This window comes from Pelophylax lessonae (assembly GCF_965119305.1).
Source record: "Pelophylax lessonae genome assembly, chromosome: 1".
In the NCBI taxonomy this organism is placed as follows: Eukaryota; Metazoa; Chordata; class Amphibia; order Anura; family Ranidae; genus Pelophylax; species Pelophylax lessonae.
The window spans coordinates 815937014-815960583 of NC_138768.1; the positions used below are offsets into that span (position 1 = coordinate 815937014).

Genomic DNA, 23570 nt, shown 5'->3' on the forward strand with positions numbered 1-23570 from the left:
TTTACAAAAAATGTGAGGGTGTACTTATTTTTGTGAGATACTGTATATGCAATAAAGCATGCTTGTTATACTCACCGTGGAACCTAAGGGGGTTAATCCTCTGCATTGTGTAAAAAGAACTCCTGGAGCGTCTGAACCATGGTTGACAGATCGCGCAACAGAGTTAAACTGGAACTCGATCTCAACAGGAGATCGTCCAGATATCCAAGGATTGCCATCCCCTGCGCCCACAACAGGGCCAGAACAGGAGCCAAAGCTTTGGTAAACACTCTTGGAGCCGAAGCGAGACCGAAAGGCAACGCCATGAACTGATAGCGCTCCGCCGCGATTGTGAATCGGAGGTACCTCTGATGCCCCTCGAATATAAGGATGTGTAGAGACACATCCCTGAGGTCGATTAAAGCCAGGAATCTCCCGGGAGAAGAGAGGCCACCACCGATCAAAGGGATTCCATACGGAATTTTTTGCACTCGCTCAAAGCGGTTTAGAAACTTTAGGTCCAGAATCGGACGCCCCTTGCCCTCCTTTCAGGGCACAGTGAACAGATTTGCGTAAAAGACCCCCGAAAACCTGTCCCGATGTGACACCGGGACGATCACCCCCTGGGCGAGGAGATCCTGAACCGCCCGGCGAAGATCGTGAAAACGATCTGGGGTCAATGAAGATTTGAGGGAAAGAATCTGTCTGCTGGGCGCGATCGAAATTCGATCTTGTACCCCGACCGAATGAGTTCCTGAACCCATCTGTCCTGAATGGCGGACGGGGCTTCCGTGCCAGAGTGGACGGTTATAGACTTGCCCACCCAATGCTTCTCCTGGCCACCAGAGGCCTTGAGGGATTGGCCCTTGTCATGTGCCTCAAAGGCACGAAAGGACCCCTGGTTAGGATTAAAGGAAGGGCCCCGCTTACCACAGAAAAAAAACTTACCCTTGGGCACATGTGGCAGAAGAATGCTTTTACCCCCAGTGACCCCCTTCACCAACTCGCCCAGGGACTCCCCAAAAAGGCGATTCCCTGCATAAGGGATGTCAGACAACGTCTTCCTGGAAGTCTGGTCGCTGACCAGCTCTACAGCCACACAAGGCGACTGATTATCACTGCGACAGCAGATAAGCGTAAGGCTAAAGGGGCCTCATCCAAGGCCGCATTCACACAGGCATAAAACTGCCTGAACAATTTAGGTCCACCATCTCCAATCCACTGAAGCCAGAGCTGACTGCCCACAATCCAAAATTAACTAAGTCTGTAACCCAAAGTGACACACACACACACTCCCAAGGGGCTCAGAGACCCCCACACACCCCCCCCAGCGCGGTATAACCGCAGATAGCGCTCAAGCAGGGACCGTGAGGGAGACACAGGGACCACACGGACAGACATGAGAGGGATCACACAGACTCTACACAGACTGCCATCCCCAGAAGAGAAGGCCCCACACACACACCCCCAGCATACAATGTCACAGAGGGGGTAGCATGGCACTCACTGATCCATGCGATTTTGTGGGTGCCACTCTGCGACGGGAAGCCTCCCACCCCAGGTGGTGGGGGTGCCGTCAGCCAAAACAGGATGTTTGCCACACGCGGCGTATCCTAGTGAGGTGGCCACCTCGCTGGCTTTTGTCCCTGAGGACAGGGACAGGTCGTTTCGAGGCCAGGGCGTACGCATAGCCTGCTAAACGCTCGATGGCGGTCTGGGATTCCGTAAGGCTCTAGTACAACCAGTCCGATTCCCAGCTCCGCAAACGCTGTAGTCTTCCGAAGATCCGACTAACTAAGCGCAGGAACAAATAAAAAGCTAGTAGTGCAAAGAAAACACTTAGCATAAATAAAAGTAATAAAACAGAAGAAAGGCTGAGACTGTAGCCCCAGCACAGGGAAGCCCATCTTACTCCTAACTAGGCAGAAGACAAACTGAGTTGGGAATGCTGATAGCAGGGGGGTATTGGACCAGTGGGACAGCCCCTACAGGTGTGTCTATGCAAATTGTTTTGTATTTTAACAAGTCTTATGCCTAGCTTGCTCCTACGGATAAGAGGTCAATACCCATTGGTGAAGACTATATGAGGGGCGGCGACTGTCAGAGGACGTAAGAGAAAGACTGTTTGATCCTGTCTCCTCTGTTCCTCCCCTTGTTTTACTGTCCCCAAAGCATCTCCTGATAGTACAGAGGGTAGGGGGACAAGCTGCACATGCTCAGCTTTGAGTGTGTTGCTAGAGAGTTTTTTTGTTTCTTGGGAGAGTGCATGTGATCAGCACAGGGCCAATCAGCACTGTCCAGACAGAGGGGCAGGGGCCCTGCAGCCTCATAGGACAGTTAGAGTAGAATGAAAACTCCTCCTGCAAGCTTTAACCAGACACTGATAGTAGTCACAAGACTGCCATTTACTGCTGATGAGAAAATATATTTAGCAGTTTATATTTACTAAAACGATTTCATGTTTATGTTCTGTGTACTGTGGTAGACCAGATATTAGAGCTGCACGATTCTGGATAAAATGAGAATCAACTTCTTTGCTAAGAAAAAAGATCACGATTCTCGGTGTAACATCATCTTTCACATTATACAAACTTACAAATTGGGCTAACTTTCGTTTTTTTAATTCGATGAATTGTATTTAACCACTTAAGCCCCGGAAGATTTTACCCCCTTCCTGACCAGGGGGTATTTTGCGATTCGGCACTGCGTGACTTTAACGGACAATTGCGCGGTCGGGGGACGCTGTACCCAAACAAATTTGACGTCCTTTTTTTCCCACAAACAGAGCTTTCTTTTGGTGGCATTTGATCACCTGTGCGATTTTTTGATCACGCACGCGGGGGGGGGGGGGGGGGGCGGGAGCGCGCCGCCGGCAGTGCGCGCTCGCTCCCCAGACCCTCCCAGGCTAGTGACGTACCGATACGTCACTCTGCCTGTGAGGGGCTGACCACCGCCGTATAAAGTCGGGCGGCGGTCGGCAAGTGGTTAAAAAAAAAAAAGTATTGCGCTTTTATTTATTTATTAGGGATCGACCGATTATCGGGAATGCCTATATATCGGGGGCCGATATGCACTTTCCCCGATATATCGGAATCGGCCCCTGAGGTTACCGATATTGCCAATATTTCGGGAAAGTGCTTGTACCAAAGTGATACCTGCAGAGCTAGGGGCATTCCCCCGCTACCGGCGTCCAGAGAAGCCGCTCGGCTGTCATTATAAGGATCGGCAGGGGACGTCTCCCCCCTCCCGCAGCTCGCCCGGGTCTCCTGTCCCACCGGGAGACCCAAGCATCCTACCTGCAGGGCCGCTGAAGAGAAGACCCGATCAAAGCCGCATTCGGCTCTGATCGGGTCTCCATGTAAAAAACTTGGCGGCAAATTAAAAAAAATGCGAGCATTCGAAACAGCCAAACTTAGCGTTTTGAATGCTTCTAAGTGCAGAGGAGGGGGGTTGGGGTCTTTTAGACCCCCAGATCCCTTCACAATAGTACCTGTGAAAAATAAAAAATACGTTTTTTTTAAATGTCCGAAAATATCGGCCGATACCGATATCCGATGACCAAAATATCGGTATCGGCACTAAAAAAAACTATATCTGTCGATCACTACTAAAAGGTTTGGCTATGTGCCTATGGGCAGTCCCAGGGGGGGTATACTCCCTCTCTCTGCTATAGGTATTGTTTTGTTACAAGCAGTGTCAGAAGAATTACAACTCCACAGAGGGGTGGGTGCTGTGTCTGTCAATGAATATCAGAGAAATGGATTTTACGGTAAGACAAAAATCCCATTTTCTCTTTCGTTCACTGATGGACACAGCTCCTGATCTTCTTAACCATTGGGATGTCCCAAAGCAGTTTTAAACATGAGGGGTGGGAACAGCAAAAAATAAATTCCCAAGGTTAACTATAGGAACCTGACCCTTGATGGAATAGGCCTGAATCCCCATCTGCCGTGGCATTGTCCGACTGAATGCGCACTGGACATTCCTGAAGATGATCCATCCAATGTTCCAGGCACAGTCTAATTAATCGCTCGGAGTACCAAGACATTTAATCGGTAGTCTGGACCCTTCCAGCGTCCAGACCCCCTGAGAAGAAATTTTGCCGAGGACGCCTCCCCAGGCGGACAGGCAGGCATACGTAGTGACCACTGTCCAATACAAGGGGAGGAAGGATTTGCCCAGCCGAAGCATGAAGCCACCATATCAGGGACTCTTTTATTCCCCGGCTAAGCCGGATCTGATTTCCAGAGACTGCAGATCCTTGTCCCATTTGGCCAGAATCTCCCTTGCAGGGACCTCACATGGAACTGTGCAAATGGAACCTCCTCAACGGTAGACACCATCAGGCCCACCACCCGCATGCAAGTCCGGAGGGATTACCATCTGCTGGAGACGAATTACAGCCTGCAGTTTCTGGGCTTTTTCCAGAGTAAGGAGCACTCTGGCTAAGGCCGAGTCCAGAGTCAGACCCAGATAGTGCAGCTTTGTGGAGGGATCCAGAGCAGACTTCTGAAAATTCAGATTCCAGCTAAACACCCTCAAAGCTCGTATGGTGATTTCCAGGTTTTACACCAGAGCAGTAAGAGACTCCGTTCACAGAAGATGGTCGTCCAAGTAGCCCAGTACCGCGATATTGGCATAACAATGCTAGCACAGGGGCAAACACTTTAATGAAGACCCAATGAGACCTTTAAAATTATGTCATCCAGCTGTAGCAAAGGATCTTATGTAAGCGAAACAGGACAGGAAGTTGCAAGCGAGGATGAATTTGCATCAAGAACATAAAGAAGATAGTTTCTGCACACCTGTGGGACATCATTTCTCACAAGCGGACCACACTATAGAAGACCTCATTGTTTTAGTTCTTAAAGAAAATTTCAGAACTATCCAGGAAGGGAAAACTTTTAAAGAATGATACTTCTTTTTGACACTAAAAATAACGGCTTAAATTTAGATATGGGTTTCCTTACTACTCATTCTACATTTTTACGAACCCCTCTGTGACTATCACCCCCACCCACTCCCAGTCTATAGCTCTCCCTTTGTCTTATCTCAGTAAATATGCTAGTTTTATTACCATTGCCAGTTACATTTGTTTATGTTTGTTTGGTTTTCTCTTTTTTTTTCCTTTGGATTAGAGATTGTGTTCTTTTACCATTTTGCTATAAGCTTTTATGAATCAGTACTGCTTGGATCTTGATAAAGGGGACATACCCCCAAAAGCTTGTCCTGAAAAATTGTATGTTCGTGCAAATAAAAAAGTATCACGGACAGTCCTCAATTGTCTCTGGGGGAACTACAGAATCCACCTTCCACTGTTAAGGACAATAAGAGTGGGGCAGGGTTCTGTAGTCCTATCTAGTTTCTGTTGTCCTAATACACAAGGGCTAGGTTAGTAAGGAAAAGAAATGTGTTAATAGATCACCAGGTGTAAATAAATGGAAAGAGCCTGGGAAAAAATTGAATGCAGCCACCACATCTAATGACTGGTAAGCTGCAATGCATTACTTTTTTGTGTTTAGAAACTCTTAAAAAAAAAAAAAACACCACACTACATGTGCATGCTTTACACATAACCCCATTACATAGATGATAAGGAAAAAGGCTTATAACCTCATTAATTTAAAAAAAATAAACAAAAAAACGTGACTTTTACACCGTATACATGTTACCACATTCACTAACCTCATCTCTGTTTAACAGTAGATTTTATTTCTGGTACATTAAAATAATAACAGCGGGGCCATTTGTGTAGAGTTTACCTTATTCTTTGCCTTAATATTAAAATATTTTGTGATCTCATTACTCGCATACCGGTAGCGAAAAAGCTAATGTGCGTGCCTTTATAAAGAGCGTAGCGTGGCTCCTCGCATGGCTCAGTTTTATATACCCTGAGAAACCTCCGAGAGAGTATAATTGTACAATGCCAGGAGGTGTCATATCACTCCTTATAATGGGATTTAATTAAACAGATTTACTGTAATTCGAGCGCGCCAGGAAAAGCCATTTACAAGAGAGGCGTGTGAAGCGGTATATTTTTCTTCCCCGGGAAATAAATATCCTTTTATAAATATTCCTTTGTAGTGCACATAACAGCGGCAGGCTTTAAACTACATGGCTACATGACTGAATGAAATAAGCCCGCAGTCTCGGCTGCCTCTTCCCCTACAAAGTATTTGTTTATCTGCGGCCAATCGCGCCTTTCCTATCTCTGTAATGACTTCCTTGCAGCAGTCTGAGAGATTACGCACACTAGTGATCCTTTTATTACTTCATAATGGCTGTTTATTTACTTTACTGCTGCAGTAACATGCTGGGATAAAGCTTCTCGCAGCTGGGCAAACTCACCGTACTCTGCGCGAAGGTGGTCTGGAATGTGAGGTTCGTAACCTTCCTTCTCCGGGACCTCTTCAAAATCATCTTCATCCTCATCCTCACTGGCTCGTACCTACAATATAGTAACACAAGTGGAACGGTAAAGACAAAAACAATGCTAGGTGCCATTTGCAAAAAAAATTACCACAGAACATACCCTTAAGAATAAAAATAAAGTTTAGGTTGTCCCCATAGTGCTCTATACATGGAAACATAAAAAATTAGGTACCATGTGCGGCATCTCTTCCATATTATGGTATAGTAGAAGCAGGAACCATTAGGAGCTTTTACTTGTTAGTTTCCATCTGTGGCATATCATGATGCACTAACAGAGGATAGTGCAAAGGCAACATGGCTCCCTCAACTCTAAAGGATCATGAAGGGTCATGGTTTCATGGATTTGCTCCTTTATTCGGCTATATGCAGTATGTTCCATCATGCTTAAGGTAAGTGTAGCCATATTAGGGGTTATTACAATTTAAAAAAAAGTATCACCACCGGGACCTGTGTGGCTGCAAGTGTACTATTATGGCTAAAATTACCTTAAACATGGATTTGCTCCAAGGCTGTAATCTACTTTCCAGATTCTTTACCATGGACTTCTAAATATATATATATACACACACACATATATACACATACATACATACACATATACATTACATACACAGACACACACGATAAAAGTACATTTCAGATTTTTCACCATATGAGATCATGTATAATAATGTTGGCATGGAACGTAATCTTATAAGTGTGCAATGACACTAGAACACAGAAGCCCTTATTTGAACTTTACTTTACCCCTTATTTTCCACTGGTAAAGTTCAAATGAGGATTTCTAGGTTATACCGTCATGGCACACTGATAAGGCTATGTTCCATACCAATATTATACATGATCTCCCATTGGCATCTATGATGGTAGGTGTTGGGGCTCTGTAAGGACTCTTATCCTGGTCTTTTTTTTTTTATCCAGCAGTCCACAGCGAAAAATCTGAAAAGCACTCCTAGCCTGATCTTTTTTATTTCAGCAGTCCATGATTAAAAAAATCTGGAAAGCAGTTTGTAGCCTTGGAGCAAATCCATGTTTAAGGTGATTGTGGTAAAGGGTTCCTTTTCGGAATCTACTTTCCCCCTCATTTTCAACTGTTAGACTCCAAAAAGGAACCCTTTCTAGATTTTTTTTTTTACCATGGACTGCTGAATTAAAAAAAGACCAGGATAGGAGTATTTTATACAGGAAAAAAAAAAAGTACCAGGATAAGCATGATTTCCACATTTTGCACCATAGACTATGCAGAAAACAGAAGAAGATCATGTATATTATTATTGGCATGGAACTTGGCCTTATGGATGCACCATGACAACATAATATAGAAACCCCTATTTGACATTAACCATGTGAAAATAAGGGGGAAAGTAGAGTCCAAAAAGGAACTGCTGGGAAGATTGAAAAGCTGCTGCGATCATCACAGTTTAGCACAATCTGACACAAATCCCAGTTTGGAGAAGTGGTATGAACCACACAGTAAACAATGAAATGAGAATTATTACTTAATTTTGGCTTAAAATTTTAATAAAGAATGCTTTTTCACACATAGAATAACAAGCTAAGCTTCTAATTTACTGAGACACTTAAGACAAACACGGCCACAAAAGTAGTTGGTGCGGTGTGTAAAAGTCACATATGTAGAATGCAAAAAACGTTATCTCTGCATCCTTGTAAGAATTTTGGGGGACAATCCCTAAAATTTGTACCAACAGCCATATATAGTACTTTCGGAGCCACAGATCAGGATTGATTTAACACTAGTTGCATGCTTTAATGGTGGCTCCGAAAGCACTGAAACTATTAGACAGCCAGGCAATTCACCTATGGCAGCCTGCAAACAGCATTTCAGTACAAGCTTGAAGCTTGAAAGTCCAGGAGATCCATATGTGGATTTAAAAAAAAAAAAAAAATCTAAGCTGTTCTACCAAAATCAGTAACCACATTATATTTGTATGGAATGTCCTTAAAGAGTTTTTTTTTTTTTTTTTTTTAGATAACAAAGGATCCTGTTCCTTTAAAGCATGTTATACAGCACAGTGCTTGCACTGTGTAATTTGGTCCCTTGTATCACTGTATCACTTGAAATGCCTGGCTGATCCTGCCTGGCTCTGCCCTCCCCCTGTAAACTGACCACGGTATATCATGGCTGCTGAGCCCTTACACTGTGGTCAGTTTACGTGTCTCCAACATCCCCAGCTGTCCTGTGTCCTCCTCTCCACCCTCCCTACCTGTCAGCTCTGTGTCAGTGCCCACCCCTCCCCTCCTTCTCACCTTCTTCATACAATCCTCTGTGTTTCCTAATGACAGGCGCCCCTGTGTATGTGCTTTATAGGAAAAAAAAAAAATTCAGTCTATACCCAATTCCATAGCGCTTGGCGCTCACGTGACTGCCCTCCTCTCTCCAACTCTCCTCCGGACTGATGTCAGTGGGGGATTCTTTGCCCCTCCCACTCTAGCTGTCAGCTTGGGAGAGTAGAGAGGCAGCCGGTCACCTGAGCGCCGCTATGAAATCCGGTATAGATGGCATTTTTTTTTTTTCTATAAGGCACACACACAGGGGCACCTGTCATTAGGATTGTATAAAGATGATAGAGTGGCTTAACAACCACTTTAAACCTGGCCATACATGGATGGAAATGTTGCAGGTTTAGCAGGGACCGGCTGAATTTCCATCCATGTATGGGCAGGGAGGATGTCCAGAAGTTGATCTACCGACTGACTTATTTACAGCTATAGCTGGCAGCGCTGATCAGTGATTTCTGGTGGCGGGGAACATCTCCCCGCCGTCAGAATACAATAGCTCATCAGGGAGGATTCTCAATTCACCTACAGTGTGCGGATGGGGAAGTTAAGTCATTTTTTTTTTTTTTGTTCAACCCACAAGGGCTGCCTTAAATGACAGCAAGCGTCAGATATTGTATGATTGACGAAAGCTGGCCATACATGGATCAAAATACAGTATGGCCGGTTCACTAGGGAATGGCTGAATTTTGATCCATGTTTAGGTAGGCTGGTTGTATGGAAGTCAATCCACCGATCGACTGTACTACCAGCCTGTCAGATTTTCCCTGCTTGATCAACGCTGCCAGCTATAGCTAATCAGTGAAATCTGACAGCTAAGCAGGGAGGGATTCCCGCATGCAAATGTGTGGATGGGGGAATTGAGTCATTTTTTTCATTCGACCCACTGGTTGAACGAAAAAAAAAAAAAAAAAAAAAAGACTCGTCTATGGGTTGCTTTAGACTCTGAAGCTCACCACTATACTACCAGATATTTTTGCCACTGCAGCTCGAAATTCAAATAAAGCTGCTTACATTCAAGGAAAAATAGAAGTAGGAAAAAAAAAAAAAAAAGTATAACGAGCACTAAAATATATAAAATAATTTAAAAAAATTATATTTTTTTATTATATATTATATAATATATAAATAATGAGACATTGGTTACTCTGAGAAAATCTTGAGATCAGCACTCCGCAAGTGAATTCAGAGGAAAGTCAGAACACCTGGTCTACATACATGTCTCAAGTCAACTAAAATTATTGACGCAGTGAGATCAGCATGGGCAGCGAACAGATTTTTCTCAGTACAGGTTTCCTTAAAGGGGAACTATACTCCCTTCTCCTCCAGTGTCTGCGAGCTCCATAGAAAGTGCTGACCAATTTTGGGTGTAGGATCTTCGGCCATCTTGATTGGTCATGTTAAAATTACATAACCCACACGCATGCCTGAGGTTCATTAATCTTTGCAGATGCCACCAGTGTACACTGAGCTGCACATGCACAGTTCGGTGTACATTGTAAAGGAGATCGTGAAAGTAAGAATTCTTTACCACCATATGGGGGATAATTTGCTAGTGACAAACAAACAGTCTTCAGTTTCCTTTGCAAGAGAAGACTTTGCCCCAGAGCTTAGTGAATTTTACATTTTTGACAATTTACCCTTATACAGTCGTTTTGGGGCACTGTGATTCAGATCCTGGGAAAAGTCCTAGAGACTTCTCTTCCATTAGACCCTATTCATTGCTTACTGGGTCTATCTTTTATAGGTGTTGCCAAATCTTCAAAAAAATTGGCCACTCATGTTCTAAGCGCAGCTAGTCGGCTTATACCAATGCATTGGAGATTCACTATACTCGCATTACAGGACCAATTTGGCAATACTGTTCTTGAAGTCAGGAGAATAGGATATCTTACTGCAAGAGTGAGGCATAAAATAGTCCTTTTAAATAACCTGGCAACTGTGGGACATCTCATCCTATGGTCCTCTTGAATTGCATTTAGCCCCACCTTCTGAAACTACCCCCATGTCATCTTCATAGACTGTACTAGTCTTTACAATCTCGTGTGACCTTGCTTTTTATCGCTGTTCAATTTTTTGTTTTTTTTCCCACATAATGGTTATCTAATGGTTCACTACTTTAATGCTCCTCAGCCCACTCCTCTCAATGTGGACTTTTAGATCCATTTCAATACAGGACTACTATGCCTTCATTAGCCTGTCTCAACACAGAGGAGTTCTTGAAATAACATTCTGGTATCAGGGAACCCCTACTAAGAATTACTATATCTACAACTTATAGTACAACTCAAGGTACTTTAGTGTGATGGCCAGTGGGAAGAAGATTTCTTACGTTGGTGGTCATTGGGAAGAATTACCCCCTTACAGATACAGTTGTACTCAAAAGTTTGCATACCCTGGCAGAAATTGTGAAATTTTGCCATTTATATTGAAATGATAATGCTAGAAAACTGTATTATTTAAGGATAGTGATCGTATGAAACTATTTATCATCATATAGTTGTTTGGTTTCTTCTTAAATCCCAATAATAAAACAGAAATCACCCAAATGGCCGTGATCAAAAGCTTCCACACCCTGGAATGTTTCGCCTTGGTACAGACACACACAGGTTATAAATGTCAATTAAAAAGTAATTTCCCACATCTTAAATTGTAATTAGTGTGTGTATAAATAGTCAATGAGTTTGTTAGCTCTAACGTGGATGCACAGAGCAGGCTAGATACTGAGCAATGTAGAGCAGAAAACTGTCAAAAGACCTGTGTAACAAGGTAATGGAACTCTAAAAAGACGGAAAAGCATATACAAAAGGTATCCAAAGCCCTAAACATGCCAGTCAGTACTGTTTAATCACTTATTAAGAAGTTGAAAAATTGCTGAATACTTGATACCAAGCCAAGGTCAGGTAGACCAAGAAAGATTGCAGTCACAACTGCCAGAATTGTTTGGGATACAAAGAAAAGCCCACAGGTAACCTCAGGAGAAATACAGGCTGCTCTGGAAAAAAAATGATGCGGTTGTTTCAAGGAGCACAATACGACGTTACTTGAACAAAAGTGAGCTGCATGGTCGAGTTGCCAGAAGGAAGCCGTTACTGCGCCAATGCCACAAAAAAGCCCGGTTGCAATATGCTTGACTTGCCTCACAGCTTCGGGCACACTATAATCTGGAGTAATGAGACCAAAATAGAGCTTTATGGTCACAACCAAAAGAGATAAGTTTGGAGAGGGGTCAACAAGGCCTATCGTGACAAGAATACCATTCCCACTTTGAAGCATGGTGGTGGCTTTTGGGGGGTGTGTGAGCTCTAAAATGCACATGAAATCTTGTGAAAATTGATGGCAAGATGAATACAGCAGGTTATCAGAAAATACAGGCAAACAATTTGCATTCTTCTACACGAAAGCTGCACACGGGACTTTCTCGAATTTCCAGCACAACAATGATTATAAGCGCAAGGCCAAGTTGACGCTCCAGTGGTTATAGCAGAAAAAGGTGAAAGTTCTGGAGTGGCCATCACGGTCTCCTGACCTTAATATCATCAAGCTTCTCTTTGGACTTGCGGTTCATGCATGACGACCAAAGACTTTGCATGTCCTGGAGCCATTTTGTCAAAACGAATGGGCAGCTATACCACCTGCAAGAATTTGGGGACTCATAGATAGCTATTACAAAAGACTGCACGCTGCCATTGATGCTAAAGGGGGCAATACACAGTATTAGGAACCAAGGGGATGCAGACTTTTAAACCGGGGTCATTTCATTTGATACCATTCTTTATTTTAGGATTGTACCATTCTGTTATGACCTACAGTTGAATATGAATCCCATAAGAAATAAAAGAAGAGGTGGCATGCCTGCTTACTCATGCTTTCTTAAAAAAAACGGTTCATATATGCCTCGTTTCCACTGAGCGGATCGGTACGCTAATTTAAGTGTTTCCATTGTGAAAGTGGCCCATACAACCGAACCAAACCGCACCATTCCTGGTCCTGCTTCAGATGTAGGGCCATTGGAAATGGAATGGTACGGTTAGGGCGGAGCTACTGGCGTCACACAATAGATTTCACTGATTGGCGGACAGGAAAACTTCAATGCTCACGTCAAATGAAAGAGCAAAACAAACACCTCATTTGGTGTAAACCCCGCATGGTCCCTGGTGGCCCGACTTGCAGTGGAAACGCTCACCTGAATAGACCGGACCATTCTAACCCTTCCAAACTGTACCGACCCGAACCGTTCCGCTCAGTGGAAACGAGGCAATAGTAGATTACCAATTCTCCAAGGGTAGGCAAACTTCTGAGCACAATTGTGGCTAAAAGGATCATTAGTGTCAGTAGGAAATTATCGGAGAGGCAGAAATTGGTCATTGCTCAAGGAACCCCTAGCAATCGCTGGAGGAACTCTGGTTGGAAACCGTGGATTAGACTGTAAAATATGCTAACCCATGTCCTGTTTGGTGCTCTGAATGGCTCGCATGTCGAGATGGAATGATAAAAGGTCGATTACCTGAGCCATCCTGGGCACATACGCAACTGTTTCATGCATATCCGATTCAGTCTTCTCCATATCATCTATTAACTGGAATACAATTTTTTTTTTTTTTTTTTGGTGTACTTCTGTTATGCTATATTTTTTTCTTTTCTATGTACCCTGTAAAAATGTGAAAAACATTAATAAAAATATAATTATGAAAAAAAAAAACTATTTAGAGCTGCACAGTTTTCTATGGATCCCTTGATTACATAGGCTTTTTACCCTTTAAATAGGGCACCTTCGAAATACTGTAAATCCAAAAACCAAATCCAGTTCTTCCCCTCCTACTCCTCAGCTTTATGTTCATGACCTTAGCACAGGTGCTCTTTGAAAAGAAGTAGGTCATAAATTGGAGGAAACTTTGATACCAAAGGAAACCTTTGTATTGATAAGGACAACATCCCTCTCTCCAGTCTTCCTCTCCCTTTAATAATAAGAAGCACAGGTTTCCAGCTTCTACTCTTTAAGCACATAATCAGATGCAAATTCATTTTGTTTAGGTACAATGCTTGAGCGCTGCGTTTAGACACTATGGGCCCCATCCATCACTGGAAACTGTAATTTTTGTTATCAGTCTAACACTAATCAAAAGGGAAACCCTGCCACTATCAGTGACCTGTGAAACGTCCCAATTATACTCTCCGAAATGACAGGAGCACTTAACTTCTTCGCTGGGTAAATGACGACGATCAATCAAGTTTGAATAACAATGAGCCACGGAGCTGAAAATTATTTTTTGTATAGAATCTCCCTAGGAATTTATGAAAGGTGAAAAGCAACCCAAGGTTTTAGGGGGCATTATAGCTCTCCGTGACAGCCATGCATAGCCAACACTAAACAGAATTTATGGGTTTTAATTTCTTTTAAAAAAAAAAAGTGACTGAGTTTGGTGCTACAATGCATAACATCTAGCGCCAGGCTTCTAAGTGTGGGGGTCATTTTAAATGAAACGCTATGCTTACTGTACGCATTACTCTATGACAGGCGGGATTGTAATACATGCGACATCTTAGCCTTGACCTTTACTGGACACATGCTGCTTGGCCTGTGTACACTATTCATTACACTGATACACTATATTACTTTAATGGCATCCCAGTCTTCGTACATAGGGTTCAATATTGTGTTGGCCCACCCTTTGCAGCTCTAACAGCTTCAACTCCTCTGGGAAGGCTGTCCACAAGGTTTAGAAGGAGTGTCTATAGGAATATTTGACCATTCTTCCAAATGCGCATTGGTGAGGTCAGGCACTGATGTTGGATGAGAAGGCCTCGCTCACAGTCTCTGCTCTAATTCATTCCAAAGGTGTTTTATCGGGTTGAGGTCAGGACTCTGTGCAGGCCAGTCAAGTTCCTCCACCCCAAACTCGCTCATCCATGTCTTTATGGACCTTGCTTTGTGCACTGGTCCAAATCATTTGGTGAAAGGGGGGGATTATAGTGTGGGGTTGTTTTTCAAGGGTTGGGCTTGGCCCTTTAGTTCCAGTGAAGGGAACTCTTAAGGCGTCAGCATTATAAGACATTTTGGACAATTTCATGCTCCCAACTTTGTGGGAACAGTTTGGGGATGGCTCCTACGTGTTCCAACATGACTGCGCACCAGGGCACAAAGCAAGGTCCATAAAGACATGGAGGAGCGAGTTTGGGGTGGAGGAACTTAAATGGCCTGCACAGAGTCCGGACCTCAACCCGATAAAACACCTTTGGAATGAATTAGAGCGGAGACTGCGAGCCAGGCCTTCTCTTCCATATCAGTGCTTGACCTCACAAATGCGCTTCTGGAAAAATGGTCAAACATTCCCATAGATGCACTCCTAAACCTTGTGGACAGCCTTCCCAGAAGTGTGGAAGCTGTCATAGCTACAAAGGGTGGGCCAACCTAATATTGAACCCTACGGACTAAGACTGGGATGCCATTAAAGGTCATGCGTGTGTAAAGGCAGGTGTCTATAGTGTACTTAACCTTGTCTTTATTGTGCTGGCAGATCTCATTATCAGTGGTAAGCACGCTGTCTGTCCTAACAAAGGGTTACAGTGGTTGTAAAGGCTCAAGGTTTTTTCTTTGCATGAAGGTTAAAAAAAAAAAAAAAAAAAAAAAAAAACCTTCTGTGTGCAGCAGCCAGGCTCCCTCCCTCTTCCCCAAATACTTACCTGAGCCCGAACCTGTGATGTGCAGGAGAGCAGCAGCTTCCCCGGGTCTCTTCCTCCTCATTGGCAGACAGCAGCAGGAGCCAATGTCAATCACAGCCAGTGAGCCATTGAGGAGAGAGCAGGAACAGGGTCGATCTGTGCTCCATGTGTGAATGGACAAACAGAGCAGCGGCTAGGGAATGAACCTGCTCGGGTGCTCTCACAGCAAACTACTTGCCATGGGGGCACTCAGCAGAAGGGAGGAACCAGGGGAGTCGGCGGGGGACCCGAGAAGAGAAGGATCATGGCTGCTCTGTGCAAAACCACTTCCCAGAGCAGGCGATTATGATGTTTGTGATTAAAAAAAAAAAAATTACAAAATAATTAAAAAAATAAATCTGCCTTTAATATCACTTTAACCACTTGATTTTACCCCCTTCATGACCAGGCCCTTTTTTTTTGCAACTTAGCACTGCTCTACTTTAACTGGCGATTGCACAGTGATGCAACTCTGCACCCAAACAAATTTGTATAATTTTTTTCCACTAATATAGAGCTTTCTTTTGGTGTATTTTTTTTTTTTTTCAGCGATAAAAAAATAGAAATAAAATAACATTTTTGAAAATAAATAATTTTTTACTTTCTGCTATAAAACTTATAATGGGACTGCAATAGAGCAATGGAAATTTGACACTAACAGACTGTCACTGACATCAATACAGTGATCAGGTGTGTTAAATTTGGTGTTATCGCTCTCACTCTCATACTGGTCACTGGAAGTTCAACATGGCACCTCATGGCAAAGAACACTCTGAGGATCGGAAAAAAAGAAAAGAATTGTTGCTGTACATAAAGATGGCCTAGGCTATAAGAAGATTGCCAAGACCCTGAAACTGAGCTGCAGCACGGTTGCCAAGACCATACAGCGGTTTAACAGGACAGGTTCCACTCAGAACAGACTTCACCATGGTCGACCAAAGAAGTTGAAATGCACGTGCGCAGTGTCATATCTAGAGGTTGTCTTTGGGAAATAGACATATGAGTCCTTCCAGCATTGCTGCAGAGTTTGAAGGGGTGGGGGTGGGGGGTGGTCAGCCTGACAGTGCTTAGACCATATTCTGCACACTATCAAATTGGTCTGCATGGCTGTCTTCCCAGAAGGAAGCCTCTTCTAAAGATGATGCACAAGAAAACCTGCAAACAGTTTGCTGAAGACAAGCAGACTAAGGACGTGGATTACTGGAACCATGGATGTAGTCTGATGACACCAAGATGAACGTAATTGGTTCAGATTGTGTCAAGCGTGTGTGGCGGCAACCAGGTGAGGAGTACAAAGACAAGTGTGTCTTACCTACAGTCAAGCATGGTGGTGGGAGTGTCATGGTCTGGGGGCTGCATGAGTGCTGCTGGCACTTACTTGGAAGCTACAGTTCATTGAGGAAACCATGAATTTCAACATGTATTTTGACATACTGTAGCAGAGCATGATCCCCTCCCTTCAGAGACTGGTCAGCAGGGCAGTATTCTAACATGACCCAAACATACCTCCAAGATGACCACTGCCTTGCTAAAAAAGCTGAGGGTAAAGGTGATGGACTGGCCAAGCATGTCTCCAGACCTAAACCCTATTGAACATCTGTGGGGCATCCTCAAATGGAAGGCGGAGGAGCGCAAGGTCTCTAACTTCCACCAGCTCCGTGATGTCGTCATGGAGGAGTGGAAGAGGACTCGTGGCAACCTGTGAAGCTCTGGTGAACTCCATGCCCAAGAAGGTTAAGGCAGCGCAGGAAAATAATGTTGGCCACACAAAATAGACACTTTGGGCCCAATTTGGACATTTTGGTGTACTCACTTTTCTTGCCAGCAGTTTAGACATTAATGGCTGTGTGTTGAGTTATTTTGAAGGGACAGCAAATTTACACTGTTATACAAGCTGTACACTCACTACTTTACATTGTAGCGAAGTGTCATTTCTTCAGTGTTGTCACATGAAAAGATAGAATAAAATATTTACAAAAATGTGAGGGGTGTACTTACTTTTCTAAGATACTGTACATGCATACATGCACACTTTAATTATTAAATTGTTAAAACTAAACTCCATGCTACCCCGCCACTGTCTTCTCCAAGTGCCCGTTCACACTATGATGAGCGATGTCAGAGATTGTCAGAGATTGCATGTGATTTGCACCGCATTGCTGAGCAGATCACATGCGATGTCTGTGCGATGGGATTTCAGCTATACAAATGTATGGCTGAAATTGCATTGCATTCGCACCAAAATGATGCAGGACCCTTTTTTTGTTTGCACTGTAATCGATTGTATGGGTGCTCACACCTACGTGATCTGATTCCTGCACCCTTTCACAATCCGGGGGCGTCATTAACTTTACATTGACACCGCCAGCGATTCCCAGATCTCAGTGTGAAACACTGTGCGATTTTGGTGTAATGCAGGAACCGGCACTGATTCGCAGAGTTTCCCGCATGGCACCAGTCTGAACCGGGACTAACAGCTGGCATTAAAAAAAAAAACATACATTACTTGTACTCACCTCAGTCTGTGGTCATGTGATGTTTTGGTCTCAAGTCTTTGCTCTTTTCCTCTTTGCAGGACGTGGTGTCTAGGTTTCTGCCTGCATGACATGGACATTTAATACTGGCTATTCAATGTCAAGGTCCTCCCAGGATCTTAAAGTGGAGTTCCACCCATTTTTGGAACTTTAGATCTATGTAATCCCCTTTTAAAATGGCTTTTACCAATGGAAACTTTTTTTTTTTTTTTTTTTTTCTAGTAAATACCTTAATTTCGGCTTTATTCCTCCTCTCCTCACTTCCTGGTCCGATCGGCGATGACGTCATTCGGCGATCCGCAGTGTCTGCTGGGATGTATTCTATTCCAGAAATCTCGCAGTAGCTGTATCTGTACTGAGCCGTGCCTGCCCCTCCTCCGTCCCACCTCCTCTAATTGAGTTGCATTGTATGAATGTATTAAGGCTGTTCTCTGCCCCGCCTCTGCCCCGCCTCCTCTCATTGATTTGTAAGAGGAGGCGGGGCAGAGAACAGCCTTAATACATTCATACAATGCAACTCAATGAGAGGAGGCGGGGCGGAGGCGGGGCGGAGGCGGGGCGGAGGCGGGGCAGGCACGGCTCAGTACAGATACAGCTACTCTGAGATTTCTGGAATTGAATACATCCCAGCAGACACTGCGGATCGCCGAATGACGTCATCGCCGATCGGACCAGGAAGTGAGGAGAGGAGCAATAATGCCGAAATTAAGGTACTTACTAGCAAAAAAAAAAAAAAAAAGTTTCCATTGGTAAAAGCCGTTTTAAAAAGGGGATTACATACAGCTATGTATTCCAACCTATTAAAAATGGGTGGAACTCCGCTTTAAACACAAGGCAATCGCCAAGAAATGACACCAGCGAGGGTAATGCATGGCGGACAAAGTGAAACCCATAGTGAATGGGCTTGAAGGGGGTTTAAAGGAACCCTAAATTCTGGTTAAAAAAATTATTATTATAATTCTATTGAAGTATGAAAACTTCTCAAAAAATTACCTTTACCTAAACTAAATAAAAACAAACTTATTTTTACACAAGAAGGCAGAAAAATAGTTTTCACGGTTTTAAAAACCACACCAAAAAAAACGGTCTCCATTAAAATGAATAGAAAATGCGTTGCATTTTTTGAGTCACATGTCCAAGTTGCACGTGTGCATGTTGGAAAATAGGCACCAAGAAATGCAGGCAAAAACGCATATGTGTTTTTGATGCATTTTTTTTAGCACAGCAGTGTGAAAGCAGCCTGGTACACACAATGATATTATCAGACGAACAATCATCTTTTTTTTTGCATGCTAGTCTCCATATCAAAAATGAAGAGATTACGAAAATTCTCATACGACAGAACAAAAATTTGGAAATTATGTAATGTATTGTATTTTTGGATGAAAACTATACTGATTAAACCTAGATCTATACTCCAACAAAAGAAAAGTTCACAAAAAGAAAGAAAAAAAAAAAAAGACAGACAGATTCGATGGACTACTTGGCCTTTTTCTGCCATCATGTTTCTAGGTTTCTGTGTAAAAAGTCTTATGATCTTCTCGTATGAGAAACATTTTAGTTAGTCCCTTCTGATAATTTTAATGAACCTGTCCTGCTCGGCTCTCGGCTATCATATGATCGCTTTTTGTACGATTTTCTGATCATGTGTACTAGGCTTAAAGTGGTTGTAAACAATCACCTTGTAAAACAACTCATTCAGTTTAAAAAAGAAATGAAAGGCAAAATATTTTTGCCTAGATATAAAAAAAAAAAAAATTATAAATACTGTATTTTCTGGCGTATAAGACTACTTTTGAACCTCAAAAAAATCCCCCAAAAATGGGGGGGTCGTCTTATACGCCAAGTATAATATCTCCAAGGTAACCTCTGTATAAGTATTACCAGTAGATGAAAATTAGGGGGGTCGTCTTATACGCACAGTCGTCTTATACGCCGGAAAATACGGTACCTTTTTTCCCTTTTTTTATAGGTGACCCAACTCCCTCTGTTCTCAGTTGCATAAGAGTTGGGGGGAAGAGAAGCAGCAGCACACAGAGCTTCCCAGTAAATGTCTGTGCAGCAGGGGGGTGTCAGGACAAGTCTGATCATTGGAGGAGAGCACAATGAGTTCCCAGCATAGCCAGAGAACTGACCACAGTGTGCTCTCCTGCTAAGTGCCGGTTCACACTATAGCAATGTCAGACATCACATGTGATTCGCACCGCACTGCTATGCAAATCACATGCGATGTCTGCGCGATGTGAATTACAGCCATACAGATTGTATAGCTGAATTCGCATCGCATTCGAACCAAAGTCGCACAGCGCCCTTTTTTTGGTCCGTACCAGAATTGGATCGCATGGGTGTTCACACCTATGCGCTCTGATTCCTGTCCGAATTGACAGTTCGCATTGCGATATGCAAACTAATCTGGGGGTGTCGTTAACTTTGTATTGACACCCCCAGCAGTTCACATATGGCAGTGTGAACTGCCTGTGAGCTGGGTGCGATGCGGGAACCCGCAGTGGATTCGCAGGGTTCCCGCATTGCACCAGTGTGAACCGGCACTTAGTGTGGTCAGTTTTTACTAGGAAAGCAGAGGGACTGGCAGAACACCAGGGATTTCCCACAAAGGAAGCACTACAAAGAACAGGATACTTTCTCATACAAGTACACGGTACAGCAGGCACATATCTGGAATATGAAGTTTTGGGGTAATAAACGCTTTAAGTCTAGTGTATGGGCCAATGTTCTATCTAGATGTCTGGAATAAACTGTACACTATTTTTAATTAGAGTCCAGCTTTAACTATTAATGCGGTATTAAAGTCAGCTTTTTAACGCTGCCCCAGATTTGGGACAATTTGGAGGAATTTTTTATAATTAGACTATCTTGTAGCTCCCTCCTAAACCATGTAAAGGTCTACTTGTTTAGAACAGGGGTGTTCAACCTGCGGTCCAACACAAAATTGTATACTTACATAAAAATATTGATTTTTTTTTTTTCTTATTTTGGGAAAAATATTTTTGGGTAAAAATGCATTTACCCTTTGTGAACACATGCAGCCAATTTAAATTTTGACAATGTCGGTTTACTTGACTTATTGTGAAGAGTGGGAGATTTTTCTTTGGAAAGATAAAACTTCTATCATGCCTTATTCAGGTCATCAGTTTTCGGCAGCAACTATACTTGTAAGAAACTATTTGGGTTAATCACACAAAGGGAAAAATTTGACCCAAAATATCAGATGAGCACCTTGAAAATTTGTTGAGAATTGCTACTACAGCCATCCAACCAGATTGGATGCGTTTCTTTATCAAAAACAGTGTCAAATATCTCACTCGCTTTAGGCTTCATCCACATATTGGTGTTGCGGATCGTGGGCAGAATTGCTGCAATTTTGCCCGCTCCCGAATCACAGCAACCGACCGTGTGATTCCCATCACTTCCAATGGTACTGCAAACGCAGCAGGATTTTGCCACGATTGTCACCTGACGAATCGCGGTAAAATCGGGCAAACAGAATTGCAGGACGCCTGTCGCCAAAAAAAGGTCTTGTACTTTTTTGGGCGTCAGGCGTCCAAGGATTCTGTTTGCGCGATTTGCCGTGATTCGGGATCGGGGGCAGAAACACTGCAATTATACCCGCGATCTGGAACGCCAAGATGTGAACGTTATATCTTTTTGGGTGTTGTCTGTAAAGTCGCCATCTTTTTCACACGAATTCCATCTCAGTGGGAGGGGGGGGGGGGAATCTAGCAGCCATTTTGAGTAAGGTAATAAGTTGCAACAGATTATATATATATATATATATATATATATATATATATATATATATATATATATATATATATATAGGCATATGGTATGCATCATAAGGTGAAATAGGCATTTCACTATAACCATCGATTACATCCATTACAGCCTGATGCCCTCTTACTTTCATAATAAAAATATTACAAATAAATTAAGTTTTATTACTCAGATAGATCAGTGATCATTAAAGCAGATCTTCCCTGCATGTGAGCACCATAAACCAAAAACACTATTCAATAGCAACCCCCCCCCCCCCCATGTCTCCATGCTCTATTTTTGTTGAGAAACCATTATGAAAAACTCCCCTCTCGCATTAATCTTGAGTAAGGGCAGATTTATGTAGCATTTACTTACTGGAATCCATCTGCCCTTAGCTCAAGCATGCATGCAGGGGGAGTGTGCTTAGCTGAGAAAACCCCTCCTATCCTGAAATGTATGACATTTCCTGGGCAAGAAACCAGGAAGTAACTGAAGAAATGTAAAAAAAAAAAAAAAAAGCAAGCTTAAAACATGCTAGCATTGTGAGGATTAAAAATAATCATTGTTGATAGGAAGAGTGAAGTTCCACCTTAACTTGTGATCTGCCCCACTTTTTATGCTCATCAGTTCTCATTGTTTGTGTATTCTGTTTGAGGCTCAAGACAAATCCTCTTCTTCCAATGTGGACCAGGAAGGTCAAAAGGATGAACCCCTATACCCCCCTGGTTTAGAAGTTTGCTCATGCACGCGCGGTTCACTCGGCATTTACGACACACTGCCTGTGCGATGATTGCAGAGAGCTCTGTGCCAATATGGTGACTCTCGTGTGCATGCGCGGGAGTGACGTCATCAAGACCCGCCAATTACAAATGGCCCGTGAGCACACATCCAGAAGGCAGGCCGGGCGAAGATGGAAGCGCTGGAAGTGGTGAAATCTCAGCATTGGACGGCAAAATTTTACAGGTAAGTGCTATAATGTGCCAATATGCTGTGCATACCAGCACATTATGCCATTACCTGGGGCCTGCCTAGAAGAAAAAAAAAAAAAAATTAGAGTTTATACTGCTTTAAGTTTTAATTATTACCCACTTCCCGGGCGTAGGATGTCATATAATGCCCTGGACTTGAGGTGGAGAGATCTGGATGATGCCTGCAGCTTCAGGCATCATCCAGATATCTTTTTCAGCCAACAACTCCCTCTGTAGTAAAAGCCATTATAGAGGCTAATTAGCAACTGGATTGCTTTTACAGGCAGTGGGAGGGGACGTTCCCCCTCCTGCCGCCTATCAGCGCCTCTCCAGGCTGTCCCATGTGATCGGAGAGCCTGAAATCCCACCTGGCGGCAGCGCTGGGTTACCACAGAGCTTTTCAAAGACCAGATGGTCCCCGGCCATCTCTATAATCCTGGGAGGCTAAAAGTGATGTCATGACATCACTTCTGGGTCTGGGAGATGAAAACACTGACAGTATTTTTTCTGGAAAGCAGAGATCTTTTTTTTGGGGGGGGATCTAATGCTTTTCAGGGCAGAGGAGATATCTGGGGTCTTATTGAACCCCGATGTCTCCATAAAGAGGCCTTATACCTATTACAAGGAATGTTTACATTTATTGTGATAGGAATAAAAGTGATTCAAAAAAATAAATAGAGAAAAAATGCTTTAAAGCGCCCCATCCCCTTGTGCTCGCACGCCGAAGCAAACACATACGTAAGTCACGCCCACATATGCATACGGTGTTCGCGCCACACTTGTCTGGAACATTAGAGCGAAAGCCATAATTCTAGTTCTAGACCTCCTCTAACTCTAAACTCGTAACCTGTAATTATTTTAAAGTGTAGCCTATGGAGAA

At 43.2% G+C, this 23570-nt stretch overlaps 1 protein-coding gene across 1 annotated transcript in view; it reads right to left on the bottom strand.

Annotated features, from left to right (window-relative positions):
* Positions 1–23570, bottom strand: part of UVSSA (UV stimulated scaffold protein A) — a 176657-nt gene that overhangs the window by 96945 nt on the left and 56142 nt on the right. Inside the window, exon 8 of the mRNA XM_082262082.1 lies at positions 6328–6427. Within this exon, the coding sequence (XP_082118208.1) occupies positions 6328–6427 (100 nt within the window). The remainder of the gene's footprint in view (positions 1–6327; positions 6428–23570) is intronic.